The sequence below is a fragment of the Corvus kubaryi genome, unplaced genomic scaffold (genome assembly GCF_017639235.1).
Source record: "Corvus kubaryi isolate FWS band 111438036 unplaced genomic scaffold, C.kubaryi_AGA036_p1.0 37308, whole genome shotgun sequence".
NCBI lineage: Eukaryota > Metazoa > Chordata > Aves > Passeriformes > Corvidae > Corvus > Corvus kubaryi.
In genome coordinates this window covers 11,374,562-11,399,643 of record NW_024581096.1, presented here as the reverse complement: position 1 = coordinate 11,399,643, position 25,082 = coordinate 11,374,562, and the positions used below count along the sequence as shown (strand labels likewise).

At 37.7% G+C, this 25,082-nt stretch overlaps 2 protein-coding genes across 5 annotated transcripts in view; both read right to left on the bottom strand.

The window, feature by feature from the left end:
• Window positions 1–7,370, bottom strand: part of CPLANE1 (ciliogenesis and planar polarity effector 1) — a 60,255-nt gene extending 52,885 nt beyond the window's left edge. For 2 of the 3 annotated variants that reach the window (XM_042028475.1, XM_042028474.1), the window contains exons 1-9: window positions 6,934–7,369; window positions 6,645–6,796; window positions 5,704–5,839; window positions 5,392–5,511; window positions 4,342–4,568; window positions 3,890–3,996; window positions 2,041–2,197; window positions 703–806; window positions 382–564 (exon numbers count right to left, since the gene is read on the bottom strand). In XM_042028475.1, the coding sequence (XP_041884409.1) occupies window positions 382–564; window positions 703–806; window positions 2,041–2,197; window positions 3,890–3,996; window positions 4,342–4,568; window positions 5,392–5,511; window positions 5,704–5,839; window positions 6,645–6,725 (1,115 nt within the window). In that variant the 5' untranslated portion in view covers window positions 6,726–6,796; window positions 6,934–7,369. Of the gene's footprint in view, window positions 1–381; window positions 565–702; window positions 807–2,040; window positions 2,198–3,889; window positions 3,997–4,341; window positions 4,569–5,391; window positions 5,512–5,703; window positions 5,840–6,644; window positions 6,797–6,933 lie in introns of all 3 variants that reach the window. The other variant, XM_042028473.1, reaches the window with a different exon arrangement.
• Window positions 7,371–11,610: 4,240 nt separating this feature from the next.
• The window catches only part of NUP155 (nucleoporin 155), a 29,957-nt gene continuing 16,485 nt past the window's right edge, over window positions 11,611–25,082 (bottom strand). For both annotated transcript variants that reach the window (XM_042028470.1, XM_042028471.1), the window contains 16 exons: window positions 24,181–24,299; window positions 23,875–23,978; window positions 22,539–22,672; window positions 20,619–20,810; window positions 19,171–19,309; window positions 18,353–18,488; window positions 17,776–17,929; window positions 17,411–17,515; window positions 17,153–17,307; window positions 16,587–16,716; window positions 16,204–16,317; window positions 15,618–15,738; window positions 15,064–15,174; window positions 14,155–14,291; window positions 13,409–13,509; window positions 11,611–12,173 (listed from right to left, as the gene is read on the bottom strand). In XM_042028470.1, the coding sequence (XP_041884404.1) occupies window positions 12,035–12,173; window positions 13,409–13,509; window positions 14,155–14,291; window positions 15,064–15,174; window positions 15,618–15,738; window positions 16,204–16,317; window positions 16,587–16,716; window positions 17,153–17,307; window positions 17,411–17,515; window positions 17,776–17,929; window positions 18,353–18,488; window positions 19,171–19,309; window positions 20,619–20,810; window positions 22,539–22,672; window positions 23,875–23,978; window positions 24,181–24,299 (2,091 nt within the window). In that variant the 3' untranslated portion in view covers window positions 11,611–12,034. The remainder of the gene's footprint in view (window positions 12,174–13,408; window positions 13,510–14,154; window positions 14,292–15,063; window positions 15,175–15,617; window positions 15,739–16,203; window positions 16,318–16,586; window positions 16,717–17,152; window positions 17,308–17,410; window positions 17,516–17,775; window positions 17,930–18,352; window positions 18,489–19,170; window positions 19,310–20,618; window positions 20,811–22,538; window positions 22,673–23,874; window positions 23,979–24,180; window positions 24,300–25,082) is intronic.

Genomic DNA, 25,082 nt, shown 5'->3' with positions numbered 1-25,082 from the left:
GGTTCTATACATAAAATTAAACAGTGAGCAGAGAAATAGCACTGGATTAAAATAAATTTGCACTTTAAGCACTTTCTTAAGTTTCATTTTTTCTTCTTTCATTAAAAAATGCTAATTTTAATTACTAATAAATTCAAACAGTTTTAGAAAAACAAATCACTTTATGTATACTTACATTGTCGCAATGTCAATTTTCATCACGACAAACACATTATAAGAAATAGAAGAGAACTATGAATGAGAAACAGATATTGGAAAGACACATGAAAAGCAAAAGAGTGAATTTGAAAGATCACATTTATGCAAAATTATAATAAATATGATAGAAAGTAAGGTAATACCATAAGACAGAAATATATAAACCTTTTCAAACCCTTTTACCTGTATGTTATTAGTGGATGAAATGGAATAAACTGTGCTGGTCCAAATTCTACAGAGCATCCAGAAGCAATTAAGGTCAGCAATTCACCCATACATGTCAATAAAATCAAAGATCCACGTTTTAACATGCAAGCCAAGAAAAGGCTATCAGGAGTCCAACACATATCGCCAACCCAGTAAGATCTAAATTGGGCAGGTAAAAAAATATTTTTTCTCTGTCAAATTTCTGCATCAGTTAGGATAGTTATAAAATAAACAAATAAGCCATAACACAAAACAAAAAAATCCACAACAGCAGGAGAAACAGCATCAATTACTGACCTGATGAATCTGGATGGGGTCATGCTACTCTTGCTACTACAACCTCGAAGGCTACCCGAAACAGTTACAAAATTCAACGTATTTAAAAATAAAACCTGAGTTGCCTAGAAAGAAAAAATAAATGTAAAGACATCATAAATGTTTGTATCAAAATGTCATTATTGTAAAAAAAATGTCTACTATTTACTTATGCATTATATTTGGTGTACTGGTAACATTACTATACATGAAAATGACATTGCATTTCAATATTTACTACTATGTGAATATTTATTAAATTCTACACCTTGTTCAACACTTGAAAAATAACTAAGGATTATGATATACTTAATATATGACTCAATAGTCTTTTTAACATAACTTTTTCTAAAACACTCAATATAAGATCTGTCTTCTTTAGTCTTTCTGGTAATTAACAACTGGAGGTTTGAAGGTTTGCATCATCCCAACTTGGTACATCAAATAAACTGGTCCATGTTCCCCATCATCATAAGCATTAAAAAGTACATTAAAATTTGACCTCTGAGTTGTTAATAGGAATAACACTATGAAGTGGGAACTCCAAAACATGTTAGGCTGAGGCTTGACTGAGAATTGATGCCTTTTCCTGGTCTCAAAATCAAGAGTCAAACACGGTTAGAAGGGAAAACGGGATTTTACCTTGGTATTTATTTTAAGGATCCTTAGGTGCACACGTCCAGGTCGAATGCACCGAAATGCACACTACGGTGCCTCCCAAAAGATCGGGTATAGCATTATAGGTTTTACTAATTAGCATATCTATCAAAGATTCCCCAATGAGAGGCTTGAATGAGCCCCCCCTCCCCAAGGAGCCTTCCCCTGGATGGTTCTACCTTGGTTTACAGAATGTGTTCTGGAGAGGACCTTGGGGTCTGGGGCACACTGATCCCTAGCTACAAAGCTTCTAAAATGTTTAGTCTCTCAGCTTGACAAACAAGTCCAAGAATGTAGGCAAAAAGCACTAAGAATACAGAAGTTGTAAAAAGGTATAAAAGGGGTTTAAAAGAAAAGGCAAAAAATCATCATGGCATCAGAATCACCCAGAATCTTTGCAGATAAAATGCAGTAACTGAAATTAACTTCTTCATTATCGCAGCTTAGAAATGACAGAGGATCTTATACCTACTTCTAACTGAACATCACATTCAAACAATTATGAGCTGTAGTAAAAGTTTTTAGCTGTGGATATCAATGTGAATGTAATTCCATGTCCCCTTATGAGTGCTGACGAATCACCCTAAAACTGTGTTTTTAAATCCTCGTTACCACTTCATTCAAACTGAACTCTTAGCTTAAATGATGCCCTGTCATACATACCTTTGGATTAGTTTGGTTAACAGCTACTGCAAGCAAAAGTCCATCTCCTGCAAATGCACATAGCAGAGCTCCCCTTGACTTTACAGACACACACTGAGGAACCAAGTTAACAAGAGAACAAGTCTGCTGTACCCACTGGATCTGGTATGGCAAAGAACTGAATACCAACAAAAAGACAACAAAACCAAGTGGTCACTCCATTTTGCAGAAAGGGATTATTCCTATATAGTAAAAAATCATGCAATACAAAATCATATAAAGCATGAGCTATAAAAAAAACCCCCACCTGTTTTTCTTCATATGCTTTACGAATGAAAAAAAAAATTTGTATTTACTCAAGTTTAAAAATTATATCTGAGCACTAAGAATTATTTTTATGGGATGGGAATTTGGACTGTAAGTCTAGAACATGCAAATCTATATAGATCAATGACACATAATTGAGGCACTTGCACTCTAGCCAGGAAGAGCTTCCTCAGACCTTGTAATACCATCCACCCCAGGAATACTCAGAATTTGAAAATCAACACTATGCGGCTTTGAACAAAAATCTGTGGATGACCCATTACTGAAAGTGTTAAAGGACATGTTGGATTATGCTTCCAGCAACCTGATCTAGTGGAAGGTATTCCTGCCCATGGCAGGGAGGTTAGGCTATGTGACCTTTACAGGTCCCTTTCAATCCAAACCATTCTGTGATCTTAAAAAGATTCAAAACATGACAGAAAATACAATTCTGTCTAGAAGCATGCCGTCCAACTGACAGGAAAAAAAAAAAAAAAAGAAAAAATTAATTAAAAAACAGCAAGCAATGAAACTAAGCCTAAGTTGGCATAAGAAAATATTAGTAAAATGTCTTAGAAATGTGGTTACAATTTCAGGCTGCAACTACTATGATGTGAATGGATGGATGGATGGATGGATGGACAGATAGACAGACAGACAGACATTTCTGCACTGAGTATTTTATGCTCTATTTCATTTTTTATTTTACCAGAAAGGAATTACCATGCCCTTGATAAACTGAAGATTAGGTCAAGGAGGACATCATTAGTAAGTCAGTATAAAAAGAACATCATATAACAAAAGCAGTTGTACCACATCATGTGTACGACAAAATTTTAGCAAATTATTCAAGTAACACCTGCAGAGGACATATCCATTTAAACTCATAGATATATATGTCACCCAGCAAGAGGAACGGACTACACATATACTCAAGATTATTACTCAATTGCATTTTTAACTGGTTGTATCAGTATAACTGTGTCAGTATTTGGTCCCAACCCAGATAAAGACACACTATTCTCATCAAGCAAAAGAAATGGAAAGGGCAACAGAAAACCAATAAAATACACAAATCTGCATAATAAAGAAGAGGAAGAGGTAGTCAGGGCATTCATGGCTGTATAAGAAATATAAGAAAATATAAAATAAGCAATATAAGAAAAAACAAGAAAAATACATTCTATTATCATAATGCAAAAAACTATGACACTAAAACACATGTGCGTGCCAACAGGCATATGTATACATAGCTACCCACATAGAATGAAGAATACACACATTTTTATCTGGGTGTAAGCTGATAATGAAGTATGGAATATGTAAATAAATGCTGTTATATTAACACATTTTACAGGGGACATGTAAAGGACAGGGGAGAATGGCTTTAAAATCACAGAGGGCATCCTAAAAACATACATATGTGAACATAAATAGGTGCTTATAACCATAGGCTAACTGGACATCCATGTAAATGTGTTCAGTTGCATCTCTGAATCCCAACTATAAAAAATAATTAAAATGTTCCTGAAGCTGTTATAACTTCAGATATCTTTGAACTTACCTAACATTTTTAAAGGCACTTTCATGCCATCGAAGAATCAAAAATGTGAGCACCAAACAATCACCAGAGTAAAACACAAAAGCAGATAAACAGCAATCACCTAGTACCTGTAAAAAAAGAGAAAACAATCAAAACAATCCCAAAAAGCTCATCGCACACAAACTTCTCTTTAATTATCCATGTATTTAGATCAATAGCTATTTCAATTCAGATTAAGTAATACAATGTTGTCATTCAGAAATGTAAAGGCTGCCAAGAATATAAATAGGCCAGACACTCTGATCTGATCCAGTATAGCTGTTCTTATGTTGTCATTAAATGTAACATGAACCAAATTATTAAGCCTACGCAAAATGCCGAAGAAGCAGACATGGCTTTCAAAATTCACTGAAGCTTTTGTTGCTCTAATTTAACTAAGAAATAAAATGATTGCTTTACGGTTTATTTCTTACCTCATTTTGTATGAAAGCAGCATGCACTCCAGTTTCTTTTTCTTCAGTAGAAGGCAATATGACTGATTCATCAGGTAAAATTTGTGTCCAACGCCCAGAAGAATTTTTACAAGAGGCTGTATTTTTGTGTTCTGTGCTCTCCCAAAGAAAGACACACGCTGTAGGAGTAGTTAATAGTACCTTTCTGCCATCTCCAGATACATACAAGTACAACTTCATTGAACACTCTGGAGGGAAAAAATAACAACAAACACAACAATGTGCCAGAACAGTTTTTGTTCCGTCATTAGACATAGAATTAAAAAGAATAGAAGAAGCAAATTTTACTTCCCGTCTATGACAAGAAATCCAAGCTGCCATGTTAAGCATCTTAAATTTCCAGCTTCACCACTGATAGCAGACCTTGGGCAGCAGTAATGTCAGATGGATGCCCATCTCTATGCATCCTATGAAGTATCTTTCCCACAACACTCAGCCATTAGAGATGTTTCCTGAGATTGTCTAAGGGCTCTACTATGGATTCCTTTTAGCTCTTAAGTGTACTACTGATCTTCCCTGAAATTACAGAATTTCTTCTGCAACACTTAACTTTACAAGCTGGTATCAGTGACGCTATCCAATACAAGGCAGTATTTGATACTTAAGTTTGCAAATATGTGTCTTGACTTTATTCTCTCCAGCTAGCATTTGTCATAAAAGCCCACCTAGAGAACAGGCTTCAAATTATCCATATACTGTTTACATCAAATGTATATCTGCTCTAAAATATTGATAACCTAGTCAGGAATGCTTTTTTACAGTAAAAAATTAACCATGAAAAAAATACACTTACAGTATTTGAAAATGAACTATTTACAGGGATTAATAAATGAAAAATCTGTATCACCCAAATAACAAAGGACATTTGCCAAAGTTTATCTAGCATACAAACCATACAAATGCAAAACAATATGATAACATAGTTTTTACTCACGTAATAGCTTTTAAAGAATGGAAAACAAGTTTCCCTCTATTCCATTTTTTTACAGGATTAATTGAAAAGAAACCTACCTTCTGCTGCTGCTACTACTTTCTTGGACTCTTCGATTGCTGGCACAATTTTCAAGTAGTCCCGATCTTTATTCCAAAGAAATAGCTCTCCTGTTGTAAGTATTCCTGCCAACCAAGCAGCTGTGTTCATTGGGGAAGAGAAGTTTTGAAGGATATTACTGTGAAGTACTTAAAATTACTTCTCTTCCATCTTAGCCACAGTTTTAGAGCTAACAGTGAACTGGCAGATCCTTTAGATATCTGCCTTTCCAGACTCTTACAAATACAAATAAAATGACCTCAGTTTATAATACATAAGCTATTATACTTAACCATTTCCTGATGTTGTTAAGACAACCACATTTTTCAACAATGACTGCAGCGAAGGGATTTTCTTCTTCGTCTTCCCTGAAGCCAAGTTAATTTCATTTATACGTTTACCATCTAGAAGAAAAACAGCCTCTTTTTCCTATTGAAAGAATTAAAGAGCATTTAATTTTTTCAAAATGCTGTTTTCTACACAAGCTTGAAAAATAATGCTGAGATAAAAAAATGTTAGGGGAAAAATACAGTAAGAGCAGCAATTGCCATATTAACTTCATTCTTTGGTATATTTGCCTTACAGTACATCATATCTACCATGGACCTATACTGATGATGAACTTGATTCACAGGTTTCAAACGACCAAACAATTTTACAGTTATTATTAAAAAGTTATTCCAAGTACCTCAACTAAAGTACCTGCTAAAAAATGACAAAAATTGGACATTAGCTATCTTGTCTTACAGTGTTTAATTGAGTGAGATAGCTGCCAGTGATTTCAATAGAAAAAAAAAAAAAACCAGCCTTAAATTCAAACTTTCCTGAATTCAAATCATAGAAGCAAAAAAATTAGTCTCGTTTTATCGAAGTCTAAGAAAGAATGTCTTTCAACAGATGCAGGATGCAATGGGGAAAACCAAATTGTTCTCATTTCCCATAATGTACTGTAAAAAAGGTTATGAAAACTAGAACCATCAAAGCAACTATCTCATCTAAGGTGTGGGTCTTTGGGGTAGGAAAAAAAAAAGGCTCTGCAATGTTTCCCTGAGAAATTTTGAATCTCCAGCCTCATATCAATAAGATAAAAATCGTTTATTTTGATAACCCTTAAGATGCACTCAAATCACTTCTTGAGGTTGTTTTTACACCCTCCTAAAGCAAGTGGAAGTGCAAAGTATTATACAATTAAAACTCTTTGCAGAATTTTATATAACGAGTTCATTGCACTTACCTGTCCAACCCATGATATGCGAGGCCATGGTTTTCTTTGCTTGATACACGTAGAGATGAGCACATCTAGCTTAATCTCCATTCTTACTAAACTTCTAGGTAACCATTACACAAAAAAGCAAATAGTGGTTTTTTCACACATTTACAGAGAAACTGAGAAAGAAAAAAAAATAGACCGAAAGTTTTTGTTATCTGGGGGCAGGCGCAGAGGAGAGGAATTCAGACGCAAAGTCCTGACTATCTCTAGCAGCTTCCTGCTAAACACAAAGAGGACTGATGCTTATCCGTACCTCCAAACTATATTTTCGTCCGTGCAGCTCAGCGGCGATGTGCTGCTCAGCCGTGCGGGTTATCACACGCTTGCTCAGAAGCAGTTAAGAGAGAGAAGACGCAAGTACATTGCTAAGAACTCCAAAAACGCACAAGACGAGGAAAACGTCCGGCGAGATCAGGAACTCCAGGGCCAGGGGCGCCGGCCTGGCGCGGGGCCAGCCGCTCGGCCCAGCGCGGGGAGCGAGGGGCGGCACAGGCTTCCCCCGCCGCCGAGCGCCATTCGCGGCAACCCGCGCTGCCTGTGCCCGGCTCAGGGCGGAGACGGCCCTGTGCCGGACTCCTCCCCCGGGGCACGAGCAGCGGGAGGTGCTGCGCACCCAGACCGCTGCTGGCTCGCCAGAGCCGGGGCGCCGAGGGAACCCGACCCCGCCGCCCCGCGCTCCCCCCGCGCTGTGGCAGCCGCCGGGCCGGCGCAGGGCGCAGCCGCAGCCCCGCCCCGCGGGTCCCGGCGGGAGGGGAGGGCCTTCCTGTGCCGCCCCGGGCGGGCTCAGCGCAAGGCGTCCGGCTGGCCCCGCGCCTCTGAACGCGCCGGCTTGGCAAGACGGGTGGGAGTCTCGCTGGCAGCCCAGAAAGCTGCCCGTACCCTCGGCTGTATTCAAAGCAGCGTGGCCAGAAGACGGAGGGGATTCGACCTCTCTGCTCTGCTCTGGTGAGACGCCACCTGGAGCGCTGCATCCAGCTCTGGAGTCCCAGCACAGGGAGGGCATTGAACCAGTTGGAAAGGGTCCAGAGGAGCGCATCGATGAACAGAAGTAGGAGGACCTCTCCTATGAAGACAGGCTGAGAGAGCTGGGCTTGTTCAACCTGAAAAAGTTCTGCAGAAACTTCATTGAGGCAAATCGGTCCTTAACGGGAGCTTGTGAAAAAGAGGAAAATTGGACTTTTTGCAAGGGTGTGTAGGACAAAGGGGAACAGTTTTAAACTAAAAGAGAAAATATTTACATTAGCTATTAGGAAGAAACTTACTTTGAGGGTGGGGAGGCGCTGGCACAGGCCACCCAGAGGAGTTGAAGATGCCCCATCCCTGGAAACACTGAAGGCCAGGTTGGATGGGGCTCTGAGCATCCTGGTCTAGTTGAAGGTGTCCCTGCCTACGGCAGGGGGGTTTGAGCTATTTGATCTCTAAAATCCCTTCCAGCTCAGACCATTTGAGGGTTCTATGAAGTCTCGTGTGTCAAGAAAACTGACTATGGAGACTTGATGAACACCACTCCCTCAGTGGGGAAAGCCAGACGCCATGGATTGCCTGTGGCAACGGCCCACAGGCAACAGGGCACACTGCTGTGGCTCCATGGGGGAGAATTTACATCAATATCAGTATTTGGGGATGAGGGGCATGAGAAACAGTAGGAAACACAGCTGATCAGCATTCTCTATACAATACAAGAATTACTGGAATTTAGGTGTTCCTGGTTTCAGCTGAGATAAAGTTAACATTCTTCCGAGTAGCTGGTACGGTGCTATGTTTTTGATTTAGCAGAACAATGTTGATAACATACTGATGTTTCAGTTGTTGCACCATAGTACTTACTCTATATAAAGGACTTTGCAGTGTCCTGTGCTCTGCCACCAAGCAGGTACACAAGAAGCCGGGAGGGAGCATGACCAGGAGGGCTGACATGAACTGGCCAAGTGGATTTTCCAGACCCTGGAACATCATGCTCAGTATATAACCCAGGGCATTGGGTGGAAGGAACCAATCACTGCTCAGGGACAGGCTGGGCACCAGTCAATCCATGATGAACAATTGCATCATGTATATACTTGTGTATCTTACTCATCTCTTTTTGTTGTCTTCCTTTTTGTTACTATTACTTTTCTTTTTTTTCAGTTATTAAACTGTTATGTCAACCTATAAGTTTCACCTTTTTTCCCCAAGTCCCCCTATCCTACGGAAGAGGGTATGGGAGTGAGCAAGTGGCTGTGTGATACCTGCGAGAGGGATTAAACCATGACAAGATGAAATACAAGTAGGGTGAGTAGTCACTATATTTCATCACCTTGAAGAAATGCCCTTGATACCCTTAAAGCAGCTATTCTTTGAAACTGGCCCTTGTTCCTACCTTCGGCCACCTTTCCCTAATCAGTCTTGATTGAAAGTTACAGAAGAAAAAAAAAAAGTAATGATACACTGGTAATATTGTTAATGAGCAGTGTTTCACATTCATGTTGGTCTGTAACTTCCCTGTAATTATCATCCTTTATTTCATCTACTGCATTAACCTACCACTTCCCTTTGATCCCAGTTTTCCATGTAGGTCCAAATTTAAATTGGGAAACAGAACCTATCCTCCATCTGAGAGTACAGTAAGTGTTATGAAAATAAAAGGTTATGTTTATACTGCAATTACCTGCTGTCATCTGAAAAATATCAGAGGTAACTTGTGATACACTTTGAAATACTCCTACTTTGATAAAGTGGTGTTGCCAGAGGCATCTTTATCCCATTAACTGGAGAAAAAAACCAGAAGAGCCGAACCTCAAGTCTGTGATTTGTGACTGTTCCAAACTTTTCAGTTATTTCTCCAGATCTGAAAATAGAAATCTGTTTGGTAATCTACATGGATTACAGAATGTGGCTGAACACAACATATTTTTATGCAAATATTGGAATTTAGTTAAATACATCAGTCAAGACTTTGGACATTATTTGTATGAAAAGAACTGCACTAACAAGGGTAAATGCATGACATCCTTGGTATGAAACATAGGTACTAGCAGAAGATAACTTCTATTATCTACAGATGGCATATTTTATATGGAAAGATGCAAATATTTTTCCCAGGACACACAGTACTACTTCTATTTAAATACTATATAAAAAAGCTAATTCTAATATTTCACCAATTTTTTGATCTAACAAGGTAAAAAGGAGCTGTATTTTAATTTTCATATTACTTCACTGAGTGCATTTTCTGTCTTAAATCACCAGAATGTTTTTGGCTATTCACAGAGAAAGAAATATACTTTAAGCAAAATTTTAGAGCAATCATATTTCATAATAAAGGTACTGTAGAGGACTCAGCATGTGTGAGGCAGCAGAAATGATGCTCTCATTCTCCAACACTTTTCATTCCCCTTGTTTGGACAAAGACCATTTGGTAGTGGTCCCATGTCCTCTAGAGGCACTGGGAGGAGCAGAGTGGAGCAGTGGAAGCATGCTGGGCCCATAACCTAGAAGTTGATGGATTAAAACCATCCTCTTCTAATGGATTTGTCTCCCATAGAGTACAAGACCTAGCAATCCCCAGGAGCAAGAAATTGGGCAAGGGAGGCAAGGGACCAGCATGGCAGAATAGGGAACTGCTAGTCAGACTAAAGGGAAAGAAATGCACAGATAATGGAAACTAGGACAGGGAACCTGGGAAGAGTATAGAGAAAGGTTAGTTATGTAGGGATGAGGTGAGGAAGGCCGAGGAGAAGCTGGAACTGAACCTGGCAAGGGACATAAGGAATAACTGGAAGGGCTTCTACAGTTATGTGAACTAGAAAATGATGGTCAAAGAAGGTGTAACATCTTGATAAACGATGGAAAACTGTTAACAGATGAGGAGAAAGCTGAGGTACTCAACAACTTTTTTGCCTCAGTCTTCAATGAAAACCTCTCTGCCCACACCTCTTGAGTCGATGAACAGCAGGATGGGGACTGGGGGAGCAAAGTGCTTCCCACTGCAAGAGATCAGGTTCATCACCACCTGACGAACCTGAATGTATGTAAGTCTATAGGACCCGGTGAGATGCCTCCTAGAGTCCTGAGGGAACTGTCTGATGTAGTTCGCAAGCCACTCTCCATGATATTTGAAAAGTCATGGTGGTCAAGTGAAGTCGCAGGTGACTGAAGAAAATGTATCCATCTGTAGAAAGGGAAGAATGACCCTGGGAACTACTAATGTGTCAGCTGTCCCTCTGTGCCTGGGAAGATCATGGAACAGATTTTCTTAGAAACTGTGCTGAGGCACTTGGAGAACAGAGGTGATTTGGGGTAACCTGCACAGCTTCACCAAGGGTTAGTCCTACCTGACCAACCCAGTAACCTTCATGATGGAGTGACTCCAATAGTGGACAAAGAAAGGGCTCCAGATGTAATCTGTCTGGGCTTCTGTAAAGCCTTTCACATGGTCCCCATACATCCTTCTCTCTAAATTTGAGAGACATCTGTTTAGTAGGTAAGGAATTGGTTTGACAGTCACATCTAGAGGATAGTGGTCAACTGAGGGACATCAGTGACAAGTGGTCCCCCTCAGGGGTCCAAGGTATTGGGACCACTGTTATTTAACATCTTCATTAATGACAAAGGAATCGAATGCACCATCAGCAAGTCTGCAGATGAGGAGTGGGCCCATGGGAATCTCATGAGGCGTAATAAGACCAAGCGCTGGTGCTGCTCTTGGGTTGGGGCAACGCCTGCAATCAACCCAGGCTGGGGATGAACAGATCAGAGCAGCCCTCCCCAGAAGGACTTGGGGGTGCTGTGGGTGAGAGGCTGGACATGCCCCGGCCATGGCATTCATAGCCCAGAGAGCCAAACGTGTCCTGGGCTGCATCCAGAGCCCCATAAGCAGCAGGGGAAGGAGGGGATTCTAAGTGTGTATACAATTTGGTGTTTGTGTGCATGTAATAAAAGTAGACAGAAGTCACTTCTTGACTTCTTTATTTGATTTTAACAGATACAACATATTAAGACAGAATAGGGAAAATAATTTGCTTTTCCCCATTATTTGAAACAAAGAAAAAGAAAATATTTTTGAAATATTCTTTATCCCCAAGGCAAAGATCACACAATGTATTTTATTTCAACAGTATAAAAAAAAGCTTTCTATTGTTAAAAAACCTAGTAGTAGTAAAAGAAACTCCATTTGTCACATTTACATTCTACAATTTGTAGATACTTTTAGAATAGCATGAATACAGGCCACACATTCAATAACCGTGGCAGGAGAAAACTTTCTCAGGACTTTTTTTCTGAGGATTTGTTCGTTCATAATTCAGTGCTGACATCTGAACCTTTATTTCAGTTTATGTTACCTGCTCTAATGATGCTGTTCTTGTATTAGTCATTCAGTGAAGCCGTTCTAACTTGGCCTGTAGAGATTTAAAATTCCCAATAGTAGTCTGCACCATTAGCGTGGGGCTCATAGACTGAAGTTCAACCAGGTAGCAACTAACAGCATCCAAGCAAACATTTGTGAATCGTCGCCTGCAAAGAGAACAAAGAATAACAACAAGCTCCTTTTTAATCCCATATCTTAGAATTCATCTGAACTAGAACATGAGCATTCTTTGAGTTGTAATGGAATAGCGTATCAGTAAGATATCTGTCAGCTACTTTTAAGTATTTTACTATTTTTTAGAGAAATTTATCTTTGAAATCTAATGCCTGTGACTAATGCATAATGGGAAAATAAATGACCCACTACTATTTATCTGATGTTAAATATAAACTATAAAGCATGATACAGTTCATACCAATGTGAAATATTTAGATAGTACTGTAGATATTATTACAGTCATGTTTAAGTTACTAATTTAGATAGCAATTTCAATGTCTTAAGTTATAATAAAATCTCAATTTATGTAACATCTAAGTACATATTAAAATCAGACAACATTCACTTAAGTTCTAACATAGTATTTAAATCAGCCAACCATAGAAGACCAATAAAGTGATAAAAGACAGAAATAAACAGTATGTGACAGGGGATACTTATATGTATGTTTTTCGGAAGAATCAGAAACATCTATGTTTAGAAGAGTTATCAAGACTTTGCCTAGTTTTGCTTATTATTATTGAGACAAGATAGCTCTGAATGAAGTTCGTATAGTCTATTCGAACAAAAAATTATCAAAACTAGAGATGACATGCAGGCAACTTTTTCAAGTACTTAGCTATCTTTTTTTGCTAGAAATTTTTTCTATTATAACTAAATTTCTTCCCAATGTGAACTAAGCTGAATTTTAGTCTTGGAGACTGATTCATCATCAGCCTCTTATAAACAACCGGGGAAGATCCATCCCAATGTTTAGTCTTCTCTTTTCCAGAGTAACTCAGAGCTTCTAGAATTTGTACACGAACCAGTTCACAGTTTCAATCACAAAATGCCCAGTTGTCATTTTCCCCCGCTTTTACACATTGCCTCAGATTTGTCTGAACTAATCCTTAAAGTCTGTTGCCAAAATTTACAAAATAATCCTCTCAGTTCCTATGTATCTTCAGTGATGTGAAGAAAATTGCCTTTGTGGAAGTAGTTTATAAGGGAGAATTCTACAATTTTATATAAAATGGTTTTGAATAATGAGTGTTAGTCACCACTGCTAGGAATAAAATATTAAATTCACCCAAAAGAAAAGAAGAAAAGCTTTGGGAATTGCTGGAGTGAAGTATTTAGAATATTTTATGTTTCACTATTCATTATGATATAGCTATTCTTTTACCTCATAGGTACTCTGCTGGGATCCTGTACATATCCTGATAGTAATACATGAATACACTCTAGGAGGTGCAAAGGCTTTTTCATTCTATTCCAATATGGATCCTAAAAAAAACCAAACCAAACCAAAACAACCCAAAATATTAAGGACACAAATAATTAGGAGACAAGACAAAAAAAAGTGTGTGGTGTGTACACAAATTGCCAGCTGCAGCACTTATTTATTTATTGTATAAAAAATGTAAGATAAATGGGAATTCTACCTTAATCTATATTTAACTCTGCACTTTATATTATTTTAAATTACATACAAAAACATACTTAAATTTAACTCAATTTTCTATTACCACACAAGTCGAATCTCTTTATTTATTGCATCAATGATCAGACAAGATGCAGTAATACAACCGATTTTAATCATTATTAGGAAACAAATAATATTAATATATTCAATATATGCTGTTCCTTCTGCAACGTAAGAATTCTAATCCTATTTCATCCTAAACTAGCTCTAGGTGAACTAAAAGAATTAACAAATTTCCTCATCATGCTCTAGGACTGAAATGAATTAAATCAACACATTTTATTCACAGCGGGAAAAGACAGCTTTTTAAGAGTATTTGAACAAAGAAAGTAAAGCCTTGGATGTATATTTTGTTACATCCTTCCTTATATTATTTCATGTTTCCAACTAAAGAGTGACCTTGATGAAGTTGAAACCATAATTTTTATTTGTGCTATTTTCCTTACCCGTGCCTTAAACAGCTGGTCATATACTTCAAGCAGCCTTGGCAATGGCACTCCAATTTCTTGCATGGTGTATGTTACAAAACCTACATCCCAGTTCAAAGTGCAGACCTGTTGCTCTAGAAACTGCACTAGGAAATCTGGAGGACAAAAGTGAGGGAATATTTAGATTCCAACTTGTTACTGGGACTGTAGGAAAAAAAGGCATTTAAAAGTTGTTTACTATCAGCAGTGCATGGCAGGGATTAGTAATACTTAGTACTTTGTTACAGTTTTGCCATGCAACTATGCAACTAACTATCCATTAACTTTTGTTTCTACACAAAAACACATACTATCACTACATTTGCGAGAATGGCCAGCAAAACGACTAGAGCTTAAGTGCCTGTAACAATTAACAGTGTATTGTTCAGCACTAAATGTTCATCTTTAATGCCGTTGCACAATATTTTAGTATTATAAAAAAAGATTTACCGCTGAACAATAAATATTCCAGGTTTTTATATAATACCATGTTGTCAAAACATATGAGCATCAAAAAAACCAGAAACTCTTAAAATGGTCCAGAATCTCCTGAATTGTTTTCAGGATCTACCCTCTAGATGGCAGACGGTTTATACAGAATTCCAAGAGACAGCAAATAAATGTGGTTGCTTAAAATCTTAAATGCATAAATACATATTTTGTACTTTGTGCTTTGAATTCACTTTACTACTTTCTGAAATGGGATCTGCACAGTCATCCAAAAGTAACTGCTGCTGCCACCTAAACTTCATTTATTTCCCACTTCTTTTGAGATTAAAAAATGAAAAATGCTTCTTAGTTTAAAACTTTTTAAAGAGGCTAAAAAAACAAGCTGAAACCCGTCCATCAAACCCATATGCTTATTTACTATGCCAGCTAACAACTTGCCTAAAGGAAAGTAGCGAGGTGTGCCAGCATAGATCTTTCCAAGCAATGCCAGCTTCAGACAAAGCGCTTGCATTCTGTCAGTGGGGCTCAGAGATACACTGTCGCTCAACTCTGGAAGTGAAAAGAAAACAGAGAGAACGTCAGGAAAAGTTCCACATTTACACAGAACGACACCGAGGCACCTAAATTTATAAATAATACATGAAAATCTTACACTGTTGTCAATGAAAAATCAGCACATGGAAGTGAAAATACAACCATTTCTGGTGTGTTTGCATGTACATTCGTAAGTTTTTATGCTTCTGTCAAGTTCCATGCAAATCTACTTAAAAAGCCACAACCAAACAAAACCACACTCCAGAACTCCTCAAGAAATCCACTACCACACAGCTTTCCCTTAGATCTCTATCAAGGTAGCTTACGCAACGGCAAACTCGAACCCAAAAACCAAGGGGGGAAAAAAAAATCCAAAACAACAGGAACAGAGAATGAATTACTAACTCACGGTAAAGGATAAGAGAGATCATCACAACTGCTAGTCCATTAAGACCTACCTTTTTCAATGATTTCTTGCCAGAGAGTTTGCACCAAGATAGGATCAGAATGACCTGCACAATGTATAATTGCAAGCTTACACTCCGAGAGCTTAAAAGGGTCAGCAAATTCTCCATACAGCTGAAAGAAAAATTACCAAGCTTTACCTTTCATGTAGGATCAAATTAAATTTAAAAAATCAGTTGTTCCTTATTTTGTGTGATAGACGGACTAGTAAAGATGCAACTTAAGTAACTGTTGTCAATTACTAAATTTTTTTTTTGCTACATTTAGTTTCACTTCTTAGATGCAACCCTACATTTTATATGAATTTAAAATTCAAACTTAATTTTCCAACAATTTTTTCAACAAATGAAGAAAGCTAACAGACTTAATAATGAAAACAGGTGAAAGAAATTAAAGTACTGAAGACTGAAAGACTATTAAAGTACAGAAAATGACAGTCCAGGGTAACAGACATTCTGAGACCAGGGATGATAAACTGCCTATTACTCTTCCTAGTAAGGATAGAATCATTCTTTGCAAAACACCTTTTCCTCCCAAAATTTGATAAACTGGACTTTAACACAAGGAAATTTCAATCACCTTGGTTATATCCATCAACTCAGCATCAAGCTGGGAGATTGCATCTTGTACTGAAGAATGATGCGAATACTGCCGCTGTAATGTTTCTTGTATTTGAAGCTGGATCCTGGCAACCTTGTTTAAGAGGAAAATACAGTATTTCAAGATTGAATTAATTTAATCAAAGTTTAAGAACACACCCAGAATTAACTTTACCCTATTTAAATGTAGAAATCTTGCTGCCTTACACCATTAGGTCTATTTTCAACTGGCTAAATTTGCCATGTCAGGAGGAAAGCACAGAAATCCATTTATACAGAACTGGTAATAAAACCATTATGTGCCAATGAGACAAAGTGAAATAATGTATTTACAGTATAACTTAGATCAGTATTTTTTCTTACTTCCATTTTCTCTTCTAGTTCATGTAGGAATTCACCATCTGCAGCTATAGAGGATATGGCAGTGGAACTTTTGGCACTCAGAATAGCACGTGCAATGTATTCAAGACGCTGCTGAAGAGAAATTTCTGTGCTACAAAACAAATATTCAAAATAAAATGAATACTTAATATAATTATTTGAGGGTTAGTTATATTCTAGCTAGACTCTGGGAAGTAGTACGTGCCTTTTCCAGATTTTCATTCAGGACGCGATCCAACTGTGTAACCCCATCTTTGCTGCAAGCTCAGTACTAGTGTACTTCTCAAAGAACTGACCACTTAATATATGGTAATTACAGGAAATACATTGCAATGTAATATATAATACTTAAATAAACATTATCATTTTTTCAAATAATTGCCTACATTTAAAGATAGCACATTCTATAAATTTTTTTTTTTTTTAGAAAACTTCTTTGAACATTGACCTTTTCTTAAAATACTTACACATAATGTTTTGGTTTTAGTTTTTCCAGTTTTTCCCTAATTACCTCAATACAGATGCAATAGATCACACATAATCCATACCTATGGAGGTCAGCCAATTTAGCCAAGACTCTAGCAGCATTGCTAAAATTTCTGTTCTTTTCAAAGTATCTCCAGAGTAAATCCATATAGCGGACTTTGTTTTGGTCAATCTTGGTCATCCGCACCAGGTAGGGTTCCAAAAAGGGGGCAGTAACCTGCAGACATCAGAAAAAAAACAGTTATACTCTTGCTCTTCCCTGTTTTTTGAAGCATTATTACAATTACCTCTCCCATTTAACTGTGTATAGATGAGCTCACCTGTAACAGCTTGTCCGCCAAGTCGGCTTGTATCAACCAGTTGTAAAGTGCAATACTGAAGAGTTCATCTGTGGAACGCTGAGCCAGCTTTAGCATTTGTTCAAACTAAGGGAAGAAAAGGCCAGAGCTGCTATTCCAGAAGTGGTTACATAACTTTAAGACGTGAATTACCATGTGACAATACTTAGGTTCATGTTATTCACATGTCATCATTTCTATGGATGCTCTAGATACGGAGGCCAATTCATGACAAATCTTCACTTTGCTAAACTATTCCATAATTCTATTAAAATGATAAATTCTAGACCCCTTCAAATCACACTGTTCTCTGGAGTGCAGTCATGACTTTCTTGTGAGTTTCTTACATGGTGTCCAGCTTCTTCATTGCTTAGCATGTTGGGGTCAGAGGACAGCACTGGAGGACCTGGCTTTTTGGGTACACTGGGAGACTGAGGAGCAGCTTTACTTTGATTCACTAACTCTTGAAGGGTGTCAGTGATACACTTGTAGCTGTTCAATCTGTAAACAGAGCAAAAGAAAATAAAAGCCCCGTAATTTTCATTCAACTGTCTATGAAGTAGTTTTCTCAAGTGTTGTTATTGTATGACTTTGTAGACAGTTACTAAAATTTAAAAAGGTTGCAGATTATTGTCAGCTAGTTGTCACAACCTAGTTTGTTCTCATTCATCTTTCTAAGAAGTATTTCTGTGCTGTTCTGATCACAATGTTTTATGCATCTATCACTTTTTGTTTCAGATTAAGATGCTGCCATAGTAATCATAATCAAGGGGAGCATGCTGGGCAACAATATTTATATTGTGTCCCTTATAATAAAATGCTTGTTTATTATTACCCTGCATACCTTCCCTAAAAGAGCTACTCTTCCAGTCACTTGAAATAAAGCACCCCATATAATGATCATAAATTATCCTGGAAACTTGCCTTTCTTGAAAAGCTTGGAGTCCAACAACATCTTCTTCTGGTTCTCCATTTTTATAGAAATGAAGGCCAAGACCTTGGGGATCTTTCTTTTCAGCAGCTGTAAGAGAGAGCTCTACTACTCCCTCATAGAAACGCACTAGGAAAAATCAAAACAAATATCACTGTTCATTATTGTATTAAATCCACAACAAAACGGTAAGTGACATCAAACACTTCTCATTTTAGCAAGCAAGAAAAAAAACCCCACTCTTCACTCTGGTCTGTGTCATATAAAGTTTACACCTATTCCTACCCTGTGAGACTTACATGTAAATTTGAGGTTAGATATTAAGTTACATCAGAATGTCCTGCACAATGTATTATACTGTACAGAGGCCCATTTCTTAACAGTTATATAATTTAAATGTAGACGTAACTGATATACTAGCTTCTACTGCACTAAATTGGATTCAGAATGACCTTTCGAACAGTGTATTATGTATAAAAGTTACCTGAAACCGTCTGCTTACATAGAACCCAATAATTTTCCTAAAAATATTTTAACCAGATATATGAAACAAATAGACTCTGCAATATGAAGTAAGTGCACGGGAATATTTTAATATAGAAATGGATTTTTTGGTTGGTTTGTGAAACCTAGAAAGGCTTTAAAAAAGAAGAACAGTCTGGCACATTTTAATAGTTAGAGTTATTAACTAACCGTTTATGGTAAAAAACCATAAAAACCAAGTTGAAAATTAGTAAACAAAACAAACAGAAAACATGGCATGAAAGGATACCACAGAAATTATTTAACATGATCAGTGACTGGCTCTTACCCTGCCTGTACTGTGCACAAACATTAGCAAGGTCTACTTGATTGCTGATCTTCTGGTACTCTTTCAGTGACTCCCTCAGCATCTTCTCTTTTTCTATTTTGCTTTGAGCTTGTCGAGACCTCTGAAGAAGTTCATTTGCCTAAAGACAAATGATGGAAAAATGGAAATTATTCACACGAGCACATCATGCACAGATCATGGATGCTGTGAGTGAATTATTATTCCAAACTTCAAAGCTGAAACAGTAGAAACACCACCCTCTCAAAAGCAGTCTCTGGTCACTAAGTTTCCAGCAGAAAGGCTACGATAGCATTAGTGAGAAGGGCTGAAGACTTAACAACTGGTTTCTCATTCTCTCCTCACCAGTTACTTGTTTCAAATTTATTTGAAAACCTTCAAAGACCTAAGTTCTTAAACACAATTATCTCTCACAAATTCCAGTAAACCATGCCACGGACAAAAACCAAGATACTATTGTAAGAGATGGTCTGAAGATCCCTCATCTGCCTCACAGTCATCACCGAGGACAGAGACTGAACACAGCAGTCCTGGCCTGGCTGAGGTGGGGTGTCTGCCAAGTGTTGCCTGCAGGTGTGCCCGCTGGGAACTGGTACGCATTCCTGAGGAAAATTAGTGCAGGTACCAATGGACTGCGCCGTTCTTGCTGCCCAGGCGGGAAGGACTGTGCTGAAGCGGAAAGGAATGACCTGTCCTGTACACCTGTCCTGTACACCTGTCTTGTACATCTGTCCTGTACCTGTTTCCCAAAGCAATGGGCCCCATAACAATGGCTGTAGATTTCCCCACCTCTTGGCCAGTTGCCCCTTGCTTCTGAAAAGGACTATAAAGGGACTTCCTGAAATAACTGAGCCCGAGATCTCCCCACGGAAAGAAGATGGATCTATTGGCGGAAGACCACAAGGACTTCGTCTCATCTGTTGGTAGCTATTGCCCCCTCTTTTTCCCCCCCTCTCTACTTTGTTTTTCTTTATCTCTCTCTCTTTCTCTCTTCTATTGCATTACTGTGTTGTGAGCACTTAATAAAGGTGCAGTTTGATTAAGACCTAAATCTCGTGTCCTTTTACACTCTGAGATCGATAAATGAACCATCACGACCCCCACTTGCATTAGCGGATCGTGACAACTATGCTGAGGAAAGACTGGAATAAGAAAACATTTTAGCAACATAAAGAAGACAGGTAGACATCAGATTAGAGTTAAGACACTATGAACGTTACAAATAACTGCAAATGCTTCAAACAAATTTCATGTAATGTTCAGCATTAATCAACTAAAAGACAAAAATATGCCCACAACTTGACTTCATTATTTCTTCTGCTTCTGAAACTACTTGAGCATAATAATGACTCATAAGCTGCCCAACGTACCTCATTTGAGCATGTTTTTAAGCTGTGTTTTGCTGCTGTACAATCTGGAAGCACACTTACCTTCGAACACACAGCATCATCAGTGCTATAAAGAAGAGGACAGATATCTTGCAAATGGGCAATGATTCCATCCACAGCAGCATTATCTCTGATGTAACAGTTTATAAGAGATGCAATGAGTGCTCCAGTCAACTCTCTGTCTCTAATCACCAAGTCTTTAAAAGCGGTAATCTTTAGTTGTTCTTGAAGTTCCTGAAGATGAGACAGAATTTCATTTGTTTACCAAATCTTTTACTTGACCCTGTTTAGGAATGTCAGAATGTTCCAGCAGCAAAGTGAACTGTTTCTAATAATTAAAAACATACAACATTTCAACGACTACAATGTAAAGCATAGAAATACACTATTTAAAATACACATTTTATAGCAAAATAAAATTAATAAAGCAAGGGCTACTGCTGAAGGCACTAGATCCCTAAGGACACTGAAAACTCTTAACAGACTTCCTCTGCCATCTTCACTACGTGTCACCTCTGTTTCAGATCTCTGATAGTAAGAATGGAATTAGCAGTTCCTTTTACTTCACAGGGCACTGTCAGAATGCACACCCTATGAGTCTGTCCAAGCTTTTAATAATGGGAACAATCTGACTACTGTCATAGATGAAAAAAATGACAGATTCAATAAAAGCAGGAGTTTGAAAAGTTCAAGGTGTGCACTCTTTATGCTTTTTAAAATTGAATTGAAGGTTTCTGATTTTTAAAAATTTATTATGAATATGTGAGCACACAGTTGCCAGTAGTATCTATGTAGTGTCTACAGATGATACTAACAGCATGATAATACAACTACAAAAACTCCTAATCTACTGAAGACAAAGGAAAATATTTTACTTGTTAAACAGTTAGTTATCTCTTTGTCCAACATAAAATAATAGTTGCCTAAGTCTCCCCAACGCAAGAGCCTGAAGAGCAACAGCTTCTGTACCTCTGTAAGGTTTTAAAATTGTTCTTTTTGTGAACAAAGAATACAACTTCTCAAATAATCCTATTGAGTTCTAGGGGAGAATGCCTAGTATTCAAATTAATAGCTTTTTTCAAAGGTTGGGTACAAATTTGACATTAGCAAAGGGTGCACAGCAGTAGCACCCATAGTTCTACAAGTTGCCTTCTTCACAAACCAGGAGGCTGAAAGAACTGGGATCATTTAGCCTGGAGGCTGAGGGAAGTACATGGGATCTTACTAATATTTTTGGGAAAGTGTAATGAATGCAGAGTCAGGTTTTTCTCAGTGGTAACCAGTAACAGGACACTGCACAATGGTCAAAAACTGAAGCAAAGGAAATTACACCTGAATGGAAGAGAAATTTTTCTTACTCTAGAGGTGGTTCAACACTGGAACAGGTTGCTCAGAGACACCAAGGAGTTTTCATCTTTGGAGATATTAAAATCCTTACTGGACACAGTCCGGTGCAATCTGCTCTAGCTGACCCTGCTTTGAGAGTCAATTAGATTATTCACCCCACTGCAGAGGGGACAGATGATCTCCAATGGTTCCTTCCAGGCTCAAGTATTCTGTGGTAAATTCTGGAACCCCACTTACACAGAAGAGGAAGGACGCTATTACCATATTGTTCTCCATCTTTCATCAACACTAAGGCAAAGAGTGAATACCACTTGGCTGGAAAATATTGGTCTATTCATTTCAGCACATTTTGCAGAATGTGCTTAAGGTAAAAAACCAGTAATTTATAAAATCAGATTCAGTATTAACTATCAATAAAACTAAAACAATTTGCTAGTGACACTTCCAATTTCACAAAATTGACTGATTATGTCAATACTACGTATCAGTCTCTTAAACATTTGTAACCTGAATAAAAATTTACAAATAATCATCCTTTGGGAATACTTACATAGCAAAAGAAATTCAGGTGATAAGTACAAACAAATTAAAATTGTATCCAGATCCAGACCTTACCTTCTGAAGCTCACCTACAGCAACACTGAATTGGTGCTCACATAGCAACTTCCATAAAGCCAGTGCCTGGCAGGTTTTGCGAACAAGCTGCTGGATGCCTTGAAGTGAGTTCTTCTCAGTTAGCTGTGCCTCAGCTGAAAAAGCAGAGATTGCCAGCACATAATTGTTCTACATATTTCAAATAAGCATGTAAGTTTTTGAGGTTTTTCTGTAACAACCTCCTTAAATTTCTGGTTTGTTTTTTTTTTTTTTTCTTTTCCATTCTTGATTAATGCTGTCTAGCTCTCTTGGGAGATAACCACCATGTCAACTCTGCCCCAAAACAAATATAATCTGTTAACATTTAATTCAAACTATGCAACAAAGGAGTCAGACGCTCTGAAAAAGAAGTATGGTTTCCTGTGAATGCACTAGATTTACATATCAGCCTTAAATTTTTACTTTTTTTTTTTTCAAAAATAGCTATCATAAATGTATTTCTGACCTGTATTTACTTGTAGAGAGAACAATTACGATAACAACTGTGGTCAATACTGTCTACACTATTCCAAAAACTACAACATTTAAATCTGGTAGGATGTATTCTATTAACTGCAAGGATAATGTGTTCATACTTGTAACTTGGTGGAACGTAATTGCAACAATTTATGTGTGTACTTTTGAGTGCTTACACTTCACAGATGAGGTAACAATAATTACATTGTGTCATTTAGCAACCCAAAAGGATTTATGAACTTAGTAACAAATAAAAATAAAGAATAAAATTATTAAAGGTCAACCAAATCCTACATAGTGACTTACATAAAACTTTTACATCTGCACTATTAAAAATCCAGGATTATACTAACATGGACCACAAACATCCTTAATTCCATACATGCAGCTGCAACACTTCCCAGCTTGCCTGCAAGTGCTGGGGAAAAGCTGCACTATAAGAGAACAAGAATTCAAATGGGCTTTGTGACAGACGTCATATTTCTAAACAAAATTTTGTAGACATTTCAATGACTGTACCTTTGAAAATCTGCACTACAGTAATTTTCTTAATAGGAATTGTGCTCACTTGTCTCACAAAACAACTGCTTGACAAATGCTATCCTGTAAATATAAACAGGTGTGCAGCTACTAAATACTGTGAGGAGATTAAACAACCTTATCCATAATGGAGAACATCAGGAAGGAAAAAACAGAGACAAGTGTGCAAAAAAATGGCATAACGTAAAATTTGTGTGGAAAAAAAGGCCTTTTTATTCAGAGGCTTTCATAAGAAAAGTGAGAAAGGCAACATCCAAATGCATCATTCCCTGATACTTTCTGTTCAAAAATTATTACGTACCATGATATTTCCTTTGGAGTTCTTGCTGGACTTGCTGAGAACTTCCACCATCAGGCCGCATAAAACCCAGGAGCCTCTGCTGTAGATTGGCTGGTGTGCTGAAACTGCAAATTAAGAAAAACCCCAACAAACGCTAATATGATTACAAAAACTGAATCTTTTAATGATGAATCTAACAAACTAATTTTAGCATCTGAATATTGAAGCTGGAGATCATACAAACACTTCAACTTTACAAACACATATGGTAGTTTTTCAAAAGCTGGACATTAAATTCCACATGTAAATTTACCACAGTTAATATACCTTGGGTTTCCAAGTGCTCCTACTGTAGCAAACTGTGAATTTCTATCCAGAAATTCTTGTAAACCTTTTAGTTCTTGTAGCACACATTCCAGCATACGGGATGGAACACTGCTTTCTATCTGCAAAAGAAAGCAAACTTCTTTACAGAAAGCTGGGTTTTCCCACTTCTTTTTCCAAAAAATTTCCATTTTAAGCTAATGTCACTGAAAAGACAAATAAAAGGGTACAACAAATAAATTGTGTGTTAGTAACAGATCTCTAGAACACAACACGATTATACCACATTCATTGAGGCGGCACACACGTGAAGAGGCAGGAGTCCTCTGAAGATACACTGTATTCAAGATGCCCCTCTGATAACTAAATCAGCTATGCTTTACTACTTCCAACTCTAAACTAGAACAAGGATTGAGCACTGCCAAAACACAGAGTATAACTGCCGAAGTCTTCCAGAGTCTCCCAGTTACCTTAGGAGGTAGGAGGAGAAAAGTTCATGTAGCAGTAAATTTGCAGTGCTCAAATTACTCAGATCAGGATTTTACCAACAGCCACAGCCAGAAAAGATTTTATTTTGATCATGGACAAAAAGTGAAACAGCAAGATGTTAGGAAAATGATGGAAATTTTTTTGTGTCTTTCCATAACTGCAGTGACTATCCCAAACCACTAAAGCATTTTATTTTTCGGGTTTGTCTGGAGGGCATATGCAGAAACCCTAAGTGAGTATTAAGGAAGTGCTATCTAGTAAACGTGGAGAAAACTGGACATTGCCAATTAAAAGCAGAGATTAAATTAGTTTGGTTTCTTAGAAAGTAACATTAGAAAGAATACCTTAAAAAGACAACTAATGCTCAGTTAAGAGCTCAGCACTTATGAAAACAATGACATGACAAACGATGGGTT